This window comes from Lepisosteus platostomus, chromosome 25 (genome assembly GCF_059453375.1).
Source record: "Lepisosteus platostomus isolate fLepPlt1 chromosome 25, fLepPlt1.hap1, whole genome shotgun sequence".
Lineage (NCBI taxonomy): Eukaryota > Metazoa > Chordata > Actinopteri > Semionotiformes > Lepisosteidae > Lepisosteus > Lepisosteus platostomus.
The window spans coordinates 14,514,890-14,527,621 of NC_142635.1; the positions used below are offsets into that span (position 1 = coordinate 14,514,890).

Genomic DNA, 12,732 nt, shown 5'->3' on the forward strand with positions numbered 1-12,732 from the left:
ATTGTACACATCTGTGAAATGCTTAATAAACATTTTCATTCACTGGAATTGAATTAAAAATAAATTACTCTTGTTTATAAAAGGCCGTTTTTGTTTTGTTTTTTCAGCAGACTTTATTGCAGGCCAGTGGAAGCTGGATTTCTTTTTTTTTTTATCCATTTTTTTCTGCCGTACCTTCCCAGCTTCAGAACACAGGCGCCATAAATGTTAGACATATTACAAAAATGGTGAGGGCTGCATACAACATGAGCAGGGTGCCTGATAATATGAGTCACTGTTGGAAGTATCCTCCAAACAAGCAGCAGTCACACTTCTAAATAGGACTGAGGCTGACTTCATTGAGTCATCTTCTGTGTGTCAGGACACAGTCTATATATACACACACACAGTAAGTTAAATCTGTACTTGGGGGGGGGCAGCACTAATGGTGTCTATTCCCAAAATAACAAATAAACCCTAGTTTGAATTTCCAGCTGTCAGCTGACAGGCCCTTTTCCCAGGAAGAGATGCAGGTGCCTAGTGGCTCTTGTGCTCATATGCTTTGGAGTGTTACCAACCACAAGCACAGCTTCCTCGCTTCCCGCGGCTGCCGGTACTTTGTCCAAACGTAATGTGCCATGAATCGCTGGCGAGAGAGCCCTCTCCGTCTGCAGTGTAGTTGCCGGATCACTTTTTCGACGAGCCTTTTTCGTTTAACCCTTCATACGTGCGGGAGTCTTCCATGAGGAGAATTTCACCGTCTCTAGGACCTCGGGTTTTCTCCGTGTCCTTGATGCTGTACAGGAGATGAATACAGATGTTCTCAAAATAAAAAAAAACAGTTTCCTTTTCATGTTGTTTAGTAGTGTGCAACATTGCGTTACGTGTAGGTTTCAACTTCTGTGAGGTACAGTAACTGTATGCTCTTTGACCTCTTCCACTAACAGCCATTTGCTCAGATCCTTGTACTGAAGCAGATGTTTTGTGTGATTATATGATGGAAGATGGTTTCTACAGTATGTCCATAAAAAGCACTGTGGTATCCTTCGGGATTGAAAGCATTAGATAAATGCAAAGAATTTCTGTAATTATCATTCTAAACCCGGATGGTGTACTGAAAGCATTATTTATCCAAAGTGATGAAGCAGCAGCGCTGCGGGGATTGAGCCTCTTCCTCATTAACATGTCATGAATATGAACACATTATACATTGTCTGGGAGCTATTTAAGTTTGGAAGCAGTGTTGTACTGTATATAACCTATTCCGTGTTGTGTCTTTTAGCTGAAGTGTGGAGAACTGTGAGGAATGGAAAATAGATCATGCTTCTTGTTACACTGTATTCCAGTAAGATAACATTGACAGAAGACAGCGAAGGACTAAAATAATTGTGAATCAAGACTTATGAAGTTGTGAAAAAAGAATGCTTGAGAATCACTCCCAAGTTCTAAATAAAAAAGGACAGCCTTGGTCAGAAAAATCTTTTTTTCTGAATAAAAGAAAAGAAATTGAGAGGCAAGGCTCTCCCAGAACTCTTGGTGGTGCTTTACCATGTTTTTGTGTTCTTCTTTGTCAGTACAAACGACTCCTACATCTCATTGCCAAGGTCGTAAGAACATATCGGTTAATGACAACATCGTGCTTATGCTATCATTCTGTTTATCAGTAGTCAATGCAGTGCATGCAGTTTGAGTTCTGAAGAGTCTAGTGTCTAGACCATATGCTGTATATCTTGTAAGTATACAACATTAAACAAAAAGGATTCTTAAGACCACTGAGGCATTATTTCCTGTAAATAACATCGCCAATAACATGATTTTCCAGGACCGATGTGTAAGTGTACCTGTGAAATACACTTTGTCTAATACTTTTTGACACTTTAGAAGAGAGTTGAGTGACATGGCTATGCCCATGAATAACATATAATGCCAAATCACTTCTGCCAAATATTAATTATGCCACTGTTTGGGAAGTGTGCAAAGTACATTTCATTAACTATTTGACTGCTGGGATAGGATACTATGTTTTTGGTGTTGTTATCTGATAAAATGTCTTTTGTAGTTGAACTCCAATACTATTTGTATCTGAATGGTATAAAATGTAAGAAGGCTTTGTTCAGTGTGCTTAATAGTTTAAAACATTTCAAAACATAGTGTCTGCTATTTTATATGACAATATGACTCAGATTGCAAGCTTTTGTTAGCTCCAAACTTAGTTGCTTATTATTGCTGAACATTTCCAGCTGCATTTCACATCTACTGTAGGGATGTACAATGCAAAGATAGGTAAATTCACATTAAAGACGTTCGAGTGGGTACAGTACCTGCATCAACATGAATGGGCTGCAAAGGACGAGGTAAAGGTTCATTCCATGTTGAAAGGAAAAACAAAAGAAACAGAACTTTTTTTTCTACTTTAGAGCCCTTACCTGTTCAGTTCAGGACAATCGTGTTCTCGAAATCTTTTAATGATGGTAAGGACCCTGTGCTGTGAAAGTTTGCTTGAATGATGACCATGTACAGTACATTATCCCGCATGCACTGAAATTACAGTATGCAAGAATTCTTTGGAATTTTTATTGCTACCTACGGGGAAATAACTATTTGACATTCTCTGATTTACACTGTATTTCATGCAATTATTGCTGCTCAGTAATGGGGTATTCTGCCTGTGTATTGCATTGGAGCAGCACGTCACTTACAGAGCCATGTCTGTGAAATATGCTGAGGCAAGCAGAGATCCATTGCTGAAATGATGTATTTATATGACAGTGCAATAACTCCTTCATCAAGTCAGTGGGCATTGAGTACAGCATCTGTCTGTATTTCCAAATTCTGGCGACTTATTTTCGAGTGCTTTTGCATCATCATCATCATCATCGCAAAAAAGCTAGTTAAAAGTAGAACATTGAATAGTCAATAACAGTCAATAAAAATATACATTCTCAGTTCCAAAAGCAGCCAGACATATGGCAGTGTATAAATTGAATGTATAAATGTCAGATGCACTGAAACAGCCCATTTGTAGCCCTGGGGTGTCCAAATGAGCCTACATTTGTGGGCTGAGGGCTGTGTTGCTGGGTTATTGTTTCAGAGAAAGTAAACCTGAAAATCTGCCGTGATCAGCTGAAAGGCCCTTGTTTCTGCCAGGGATCTACTGAGCTCAAGCCAGTGCACATGTGACGATGGCAGCGCTCCGTGGTACAATCCCGGTCACTTGCAGGGCCAAGATGTTGACGGTGCCACTACCTAGACAGCGCATAGCTCCGCCACGCCAAGAGGCCACAGCAGAGCTCTGCTGTCTCAAGTACAGAGAGGAGTGAAGTCCCATCTCTAACTCGCATTGGAACTCCTGTACCTATTGCATGCTCCAGTCCACAAGCCCAAGGACAGATTAACAACTGTGCAGAAAAACTGAATGTGAGAAAACTAGTCAACCCAATCTGCCAAACAAAATTGGGAACAGAGTCCAAGCCTTTGCCATGAAGATGCAGGTTCATTAATTGTTCAACTCGTCTTTTGTTCCCTCGTGTTGCTGTAAATGCGAGCTGGTATGTGATATGTCAGATCTCATTTCCTGTCTGTCTCGTTCGCGCAGGTGGGCGAAAGGTGGCAGTGTGATCAAGGAGGTCACGGGTGACGTGTATGAGGTCATCGTGGACCACTCGTTTTTCACCGAGCCCGTGTCCTGCGAGGTCACCAACCCTCTGGGCAGCACCAACATCAGCCGAAACGTGGACGTTTACTGTGAGTAACTCTCCCTGCAGTCTCTGCCGGGCTTCAGAGAAAGGCTCCACAATGAATCCAGTTCTGAAAACACACGAGTTAGTAAACTCCGTGTCACTTGCTCAGTTCTGTAATGGTGATGAACTTGCAGCAGGAGAAAATAAAAGCTGAAATTTCTCTCCGTTGCAGAATCTTTTTGGATCTGTACGAAAAGAAAGATTTGTAATAAATGGAAGTCATCATATCATTTCACATCTCAGGCCTTGTGAGATGTTTTTGCTTTAAATTCACATGCATGTGACAAGGGAAGAGTTTGGCTGCTCTAGACTGGTCATCTTACAGTCTCATGTACATTAATAATGTTTCACTGAACAGTTTTAATGCAGTGAAACGGAAAATGTTGCTGTTAGGTAGCAACTGCAAAGAAAACCATCCTTAAACTCTGGACTGACCGTGTTATGGGCACTTTATGTAGCTGTCTTGTTAAGTTTAGGGACATAGTCTGGACAGATCCACTTCCATTTTGCAGGGTGCAGACGTAGAGGTGCATTAGAGGTGTGGGATCTGGCCTCAGCTTACCTGGCCAAGTGTCCGCTATAGTGACCAATTCATCAGCAGAGATTTTAGCACTTTATATATCTTAGTTCTGGTCTGTCAGTTTCTTTCCTATTTTTTTTCCTCTTTCAAAAAAGAAAACCCCAGCATTTACAAATCCTGTGAGACATTTCCTGTAAATGACAGTGTGCATTTTTTCGTGACGTGTTTACGCCTGTGCTAAGTGGAATCGACTTTCTCCCCCCCTGCCCCCCCCGCCCGGCGCGCTCTGTTTGCTAGTTGGCCCCCGGATGGCCGCAGAGCCGCAGTCCCTGCTGGTGGATCTGGGGTCCGACGCCGTCTTCAACTGCGCCTGGACCGGCAACCCCTCCCTCACCATCGTGTGGATGAAGAGAGGCTCTGGAGTGGTGCGTACCCGCGAGCAAAACTGGGCCCTTTGTCCCGTGCCCCCTGTAAACTGGTGCTGCCCCTTCGCTGTAAAGCCCTGCTAGCCTGGGGATCTAGCCCCTTCAGCCATCTTGTCTTGAACTACCACAACGTTGATCTTCCAGTGCAGATAGATCGTCGAGGTGGTAGTGATCTTGATGACATTTCCAGATTGAATGAAGTACCCTCGCGTTTGACTTGTTCACTTTGATTGCTCAGTCACAGTTACTAATTGGCTTTTTTTAAGGTTAATTGTAGCCGTTTTCCACACATCATTGATGCCTGGCTCATAACAAGGCTGTTTCTCCATATGTAATACTGTATGTAAATTACTGTAGGTTGGAACAGTTGCTCTCAAACTGCATCTCCAAATGCAGCATAGAGTAATAAAACACGCTGCTCTTGCAGGATGGCAGTATAATTGTGAGTCTTAACACTCGGGACACTTTTAAGTTACTTACCTTAATTGGAAGTGATCTTTATAGAAAAGCCTACATTTATATCTACAGCTTAGTTTTCAGCAAGCGCTGCAAGAGGCCTTCTCTTGGCAGAAGTCAAAGATAGTACCATGTAAGAGAGGAGAAAAGTAATTATTTTGAATAATTCTATATCCGGATTATGCACATGTATATTGTAAGCGTTAAACGAGAATAACATTTAAGCAGTTGAAAGGGAAAAAAAATTGGGGTCACACACCCCCAAAATCCTATTAATACCAGCGGCGCTGGTTTTGCAGGTCTTCCGAGGCACCAGCAGCTGCAAGCCCGATACGTGAAAGAAATGCAATCTGCTTAAGGCGAGAGGACTCGTGCGCTGGCTAGGAATGAGCTGCAGATTCTCAATCATGTCTTAATTCTGTCCGGCAGTTCCTCATCTGAAAACATGTTTTTGAATCAGTGGTGTCACTTTCTGCAAAGCTCCCCCTAAATTGGATTTTAATATTTAATAAAGAGTTCACAGTGGCACAACGGGCCTTGTGTCAATAGGCAGTGTGTCCCGGCTGCCCTTTTGCCATAACCTCCTCCACTTGCATCCCTGCAGGTGCTGAGCAACGAGAACATCCTGACGCTGAAGGCGGTGAGGCAGGAGGATGCTGGGAAGTACGTCTGCCGCGCCGTGGTCCCCCGGGTCGGCGCCGACGAGAAGGAGGTGTCGCTCACCGTGAACGGTAAGCCGCCCTCACCCGCTGCTGCTCAAGGGGCAGAGCTGTGGCGACTGGCGTGCCCAATACTTCGCTTGTTTTGTTATACACGCGGTCTCTGGGGACAAAAAGAGGCACTTCTTTACACAAAGGGCTGTGGGAGTCTGGAACAACGAGCTGTGCTGTCGTAGCGGAAACCTTGTTTTCCTTCTGGAAGTGGCTGGGTGAGATCCTTGGATGAAACCCGGATGTGCTTGATTTGAATAGTCTCCTCTTATCTCTCGTTTTCAGACCTTCTTACAGTATGTCCTTCTTTTCGTAGCCAGGTTGATTTGGGGCAAGGGGTGACAGAAAAGCAGACAGATGTTCTTGTAGATGTGTGTCGTGCTGTGTAGCGTGGGCTGAGCAGAAGGATGTGTGATAAAGTACAATCATCAGGAAGTGCAGGGAGATGTGGAGGGATGCGATATGAAAACGTTTGAAAATGGTCAGTTCACAGTCGGGTTTACTCCATTCACCCACTGGGACAGAGCCAAGGGTAGCCCCCAGTGTGGGCATGTCATGTCAGGAGGGCAACAGGGCACTGATTTCAAGCGTCTGGTGAACTGCTCGGCTGTGCCACACTGCCTCCGTGTTTGACTGAGGCGAACAGTGGGGAAACTCGGGGCTCTGGACCCGTAACGGGGAGGCCGTGGGTCCAAATCCGGGCAAAATACCGCTCTGTATAAACGGGTGCAAATTTAAGTCACTTTGGATAAGAAAATAAGAAAAAAATAAGGTCTCTCACCTTCTCAGCTCTTTCCGTAATCCCCGTTTTAAGCCACAGCTTCATTTTAGAACATTGATTTTAAGGAGGAAGCAGTGCATTAGAAGGTTCAATGTGAAATAGATTTTTTTTTTAATCAAAGGATTTTGGATGTTTCTACTGTAGCTACTTGAGACTTTAAAACAGTCTAACTTTCATGTACTAAAGCTTTGGTCGTCTTGGAAATAATGGAAATAATTATGGAATGGAAATAAAATGTCAGCATTTGCTTAAATACAGATCAGATCATGGTTATGTTTGGTCCTATTTGCTCATGTGTAGTACAGCTACTGTTTCCTTTACTGGAAACACGTACAGACCAAAGTAGAACAGTTTGGATTTCATGTTGGTGTTCAGTCATCTATTTGAAGTGTCATGTTCTATTGCTTTTGTCTAAAATGCTGAAATAAATAAGGATACTGTAAAATGTATCTGTATATGCAAAAGAATAGCATAAATTGATAACTTTACATAAAAAACAGGCACTTTAAAGCTCAGTATTTTGGTATTTCAAGAAATCTGTGTTAAATACAAGACATTGTTTACAATACTTATTTAAATTGCAAAGAATTCAGAAGTAGTAGAGGCACAGGCAATGACTGACTAATGAATGTGCAGAAATTCTATGAAATCAGCAGTTTCAGACAAACCTCTTCATTATGATTGCTTGATATTAAGAATTATAATCGCAATGGCTTTCAATCTGGAATACATTAATCTGTAAAGTGTCTCTTTATCTTTCAGTCTATTTAAAGTGTGCTAAAGGAGTGTGTCAATGTGAATTATTGGCTACACTATTAAAAGAAATGTCACTGAATAATGACCAAAGCAAATTCAAAACCTAAATCTAGTCTTGTGGCATTTGTGCTGTCTCAGAACTTGCTATCCTTATCTCCTTATATTCCCAGATTCTCCAAAAGCTCACCGACATGAAAACGCTTCACATGCCATTTCTGCATGAGACTGTCCTCTGTTTCTTGAACATTTAAATGGAGTCAGATTTCAGTGAAGGGTTGGTTATGTGTGTGGCCGTGTCTCAGAGTTCTGCTATAAAGAATTCTTGGGCCTGTTCTGTCTTTTAACCATTAAGCACAGTTTCAGGAAAAAAAAAAAACAACAACTTGTTTTTGTAACATCTGAGAGTTTTGTAACATTATGCAAATGAGATATTTCCAGGGGGTTTTAACAACCTCTCTGTAGTGGTTAAAACTAATGTGTGAAGAGAAAAGACAAAGAAGAAATGCTTTCCAGTGACGGCCTTTCCGCCTGTCAGTGGATGTGACATTCCTGTGAGCAGCTCTCAGCTCTCTGCAGACCCAACGCGATCAGGAGGTCTGGGAGCCCGTCTCTGTAGGAGCCGCCCTCTCTGCTAGTGCAGGGCCCTGGGTGGTCCTGAAGGATCCCAGAACAGCTTGCCGTTTCTGACTAACGACTAGACCTTCAGTCTGAGCGCCAGCACGGCATTAGAATGGTTTACTTTCCTCTCTGTCTTTTTCCCCAGCACATGGCACCAGTCTCCACAGTGTACCAGCACAGATTAGAGACTCACAGCGTTCCCCAGGGAGGGCCGTAATTTAATTAAAATTAAATAGCTAGCAGGAAGAGCAGTTTATGTAGAAACCACTAATGGATACATATTGCTTTGTTTTGGTTTGTATGCGTTCCTTATGTGTGCTAAGAAATCAGATGCAATTTGTCAAGCAGCCCGGGGAGATAGGAGTGCGATAATGGCCAGAAAGTTGCTCCTATGCCATCAGAAACCCCATAGGGTTCATCATTTATCTTTTTAGGATAGCAGTGTAGACAATGCCCTTGATTTTGGCATAAATATGCAACTTTGTTTTCACCAGCAAAGCCAAACAGTTAGATCATTTCTGGGAGATGCATTGTGGGAAAAACAGGTTGTGATGGCCACGTAATGGAATAACCCAGCTCAGAAATACCATTCAACTATAGGAAAACTGATAAATAGCGATCACATAGCCGTTGTTTTTATTGTGAATGAAGTTCTGTAACAAACAGAAGTTATTTTTTAAACAATTCTTAAATGTATTTCTCTCACTTCAGTTTGTTTTTTCAAAACAAAGTACCGCAAGCCTGCTGCTAGGCACAGTAAAAAATCATAGTAAAAGCCTGGATGGGTGTATTACTGCAAGTGTAAAAAAAAAAAAAAACAGGAATACACGACCCATGGTCCAGTCTTTGTGGTAATATCTGCTGCTAGAGTAGAAGACACGGTCCTGGGTTTTCCGTGGTCCTAGGTTGGGCTCTCGTCTCTTTTCATGGCCTGCGTGTGTGCAGTTTGCGTTTCCTCTCTGCGGTTGTGTCCATGTCCTCCAGCCTGCCGAGGATGTACAGGGTGGGATAGATTGTCCCTCGCAAGATCTGATCCCTGGTCCCCGACCTCCTCCCCTCTTTCCCTGGCCTTGTCCAGAGTGGCTCCGGTGCCTCCGGTGTCGTGTCCGAGTGGCGTTAATAGACGGGGACCAGGCCGATGTCAACTCATTAAAAGTGGGGCTTGCCTCCACCATTTGCAGATCTGCACCAGACAGCTGCTGCAGTATGCCGAGCTCCCAGTGGCTCTTGCGATTTTCCTTGAGAACTGCAAATGAAGCTAATCGAAAGGGAAAAGTAGCAAGCGCACACAGCCCCTTCATCATGTTTCCCCTGCGTGTAACAGAAAGTTATCAAGGGTTTCTATGGAGGGAAATGGCTCCACATACAGCCAGGACGATAAAACCATCTTATTAAAATTCCTCGTTTGCTGCTGTGATCTGGAGTGAGATTTGTTTCGGGGGGCCTTGCGTTTACCTTGCCACCCCGGGGGAGATTCATCGGAATAAATTTGCCGAAGAAACCCTCGAAAAGCCCTCGTTCCCTCTGCCTATCGAAGGTTGAGAAGCCCTGCATGTCGAGAGCGGAGAGATGGGTTACAACATGACTAATTTGCGCCACGCCACATTTGTATGCAGTGAGCCTTGCACCAGGTCGGCCTTTGGTCTCGGTACATGTCCTGGTAGTCACACACGGAGACACCGGCTGTCAGATTCTCATTAAAATGCAAATTTATTTTAATTAGAGACTGCTAATAAACTGCAATTATGAGTGGTTAGAGAGATGGGGAGGGGGGTGCGAGCTCAGCCAGGCCTTCCCCGGTTTCCTTCATGCTCTACTGTGGGTCATAAGTGCCCCTCAGCCGTCGCAGTTGGGACCCCAGTGGGGTGTCGTGCCCGGCAAAGAGAACATGGAGGCGCTTGTGTTCCTGGACGTGGCCGGCCGAGTGAGCGAGCTGGTCAGTGCTTAGACCGCGGTAGGTTTGGCGCTGCAGACAGGACTGACGGGCTGCGCAGTCAGGGGTCCCCCTGCAAGAGCGACCGAGCGACAGCGGGAATGAAGTGAGGTTCACAGAGGTTTTTTCCTTCCATACTATCAAATGCTTTTCTTTTATTTTTCTTCTCTGCTCCCCCCCCCACCCACTACGACGGAAGCAGTGATGGAAAGCTAGCCTGCGCCCCGACAACGATGCCGTCTTAATCGATTCCCGAAGGCGGCTGGGCAAGGCGCCCTTGCTTGTGTGCAGCATCTGAACGTGAGCGTGCGTGTGTGTGTGTGTGTGTGTGTGTGTGTGTGTGTGTGTGTGTGTGCGTGCGTGCGTGCGGAGGGTCCTGTCTGTCTTTACAAGAGCGGGCTCACGAGCAGTACAAACAAGCCTCCACACCTGATGGACTGAGCCCGGGCGGGGGTACTTCCTGGTGCGCTCTCGGGGGGTGAAGGCCGGCCGTGAGAGCGCGGCGCGGGTGTGCCCAGCGACGCCGGTGCTGATGCCCAGCTCTTCCTGTTGCAGGCCCGCCCATCATCTCCAGCACCCAGACCCAGCACGCGCTGCACGGAGAGAAGGGCCAGATCAAGTGCTTCATCCGCAGCACGCCGCCTCCCGACAGAATAGTGAGTCTCTCCGAGCCATCGCCTTTCCAGGGCCCCAGCTTCGCCTTTGATGACCCGTTATTGTTGTTGTTATTGTCGGCATTCTTAATAATCCACTTGTTTTGTTTTTTGTTTTTTTCCTGCTGCAACCTTCTTTTTAAATACAGGCACAGATACTAATGTTGCTAATGTTTCTTTCGCCTGACTGTTCGTAAGACAAATGCAAAAATTAAAATGAATTCCCACTGGTTTATATTCGAATCCCTCCCATTGGTTTCTGAATTCCAGAAAAATAGCTCAATCATTTTCAAACTTATCAGCCTTACAGTGAAAATGGTATTATTATTTATAATTCACCAAGGTTAATTCATTGTTATTGTTTCCATATGTTAAATGATGTTTACATTCCACAGTAGCAGTGGGATTTAAAGTAGTTTAAAAAGCGACTGAACAAATAGTTCAGGTGACCTTTTTCTTCAATGAAACCTTGATTGATGATGTAAAATGAAGTGTATTCCTTTGCCTACAACAGGATGGTCAAAAGTGAAAGAATTTGTTACAGCGAAAACATATTTTTCAAAAAATGGGTATAGATTTGCACGCTTCTTTGTAGAGAAAATTGTAAAATTGGTTTTCACGGGATCAAGCTATGCCTGTACATAAACATACTGAATGTTATATACTGTATGTAAAATAATTGAATTGTGGCTCCCTTCTAATTTTGTTGGAGCACTCAGGGTAGAATACTTTGCTGAAGAATGTACAGTATCTATCATCTTTTTGAGATTTGAGATTTGAGTCAAGAGACCAGCTCCCCAGTGCTCTTCACCTGTATACATATCCGATCATAACGTTCTGGGACTCATGTTGTTTTTTTAGCATTACAGCATTGCCTGCAGAAACGTTTTCTACTACATCATGAAAATACAAGGACAAAAGGAGATCCCAAGGCTTTAATTGGAATCGTTTCTCAATTACAGAGTGAAGATAATAAATATTTAACCACGTTGCTGATTATTTTCTGGTGTACAGAGTACAGGTGTATTGTTATAGGCATAAATTGTAAAATTGCAACAGAAACAGGGATTTCATTTGAAAAATGAGTGCATTTTCACAAATGCTTTGCCAGGGATTTGGAAGAACGGTATATTTTGGACCTCATGGATAGCCACACGAATTCCCTGTGGTTTAGAGTTGTGGAGGTGATGGTGTTTGAGGTGTGCCCATATCCAGACTACTAATGGCAGTATCGCTGATTACCTGAGGCGCACCTAAATGAAGACTTAGATAAGCTTGGTACATCTCCAGTTTCTTTTTGATTAGCGTATTTTCTCTATTTAATTTTCCACCTTTAACTACCTGTCACAATGAAGGCATTCAGAGCTGTAATGCTCACAAAGGGAAAAATATTTTCAGTCGTGAACATGAATATATTAACAAATAAGAAATGTACGTGTACGATGAGAAAGAATATACAGTATACACTGTGTATACTGTAAGTAAAGCAAAACGTTTTGTGTTTTAAAGGCAGAGCAAAAATACAATCTGAAAATCAAAGTAGTCTAGCCTTGTGCTGTCTCACAGGATTTGTTCAACACTAGAGTGCACATTACATCTGCGGTGCGCGATTTTCTTTGGTTCCTTGGTTACTACCGTTAGAACGTTTGGGGATTCTCAACCCGTCCTTGTAATGGCCTCCATGCTCCCTCTCAGGCCTGGTCCTGGAAGGAGAACGTGCTAGAGTCAGGCACATCCGGCCGCTACACGGTGGAGACGGTCAGTACTGAGGAAGGGGTCATCTCCACACTGACCATCAGCAACATCGTCCGGGCGGACTTCCAGACCATCTACAACTGCACCGCCTGGAACAGCTTCGGCTCTGACACCGAAATCATTAGACTCAAGGAACAAGGTGGGAGCCAAGGTTCGAGAACTCTACTTCTCTTTACACCTGGGGAGAGCTGTCCGCTGCAGGGATGTGGGTGACCTCCAGTAATATACTGGACACAAAAAGGCAGTGCTTTCATGTGAAAAATGCCACAAAATTAGAAATAATAGATATTTGGGAACCAGAGTCGCCAACCCTGGTCCGGGAGAGCCCCAGTTCCTGAACGCCTGGAACACCTTCATTGTGATCCAATGAAGTCACACAGGTGATGTGTTCCGTTTCAATCAGAGA

At 43.9% G+C, this 12,732-nt stretch overlaps 1 protein-coding gene across 4 annotated transcripts in view; it reads left to right on the plus strand.

Moving 5' to 3' along the window:
- Positions 1 to 12,732, plus strand: part of LOC148641187 (kin of IRRE-like protein 3) — a 185,612-nt gene that overhangs the window by 164,070 nt on the left and 8,810 nt on the right. For 3 of the 4 annotated variants that reach the window (XM_088618885.1, XM_088618882.1, XM_088618886.1), the window contains 5 exons: positions 3,575 to 3,723; positions 4,537 to 4,664; positions 5,725 to 5,851; positions 10,474 to 10,574; positions 12,267 to 12,477. In XM_088618885.1, the coding sequence (XP_088475011.1) occupies positions 3,575 to 3,723; positions 4,537 to 4,664; positions 5,725 to 5,851; positions 10,474 to 10,574; positions 12,267 to 12,477 (716 nt within the window). The remainder of the gene's footprint in view (positions 1 to 3,574; positions 3,724 to 4,536; positions 4,665 to 5,724; positions 5,852 to 10,473; positions 10,575 to 12,266; positions 12,478 to 12,732) is intronic. The other variant, XM_088618883.1, reaches the window with a different exon arrangement.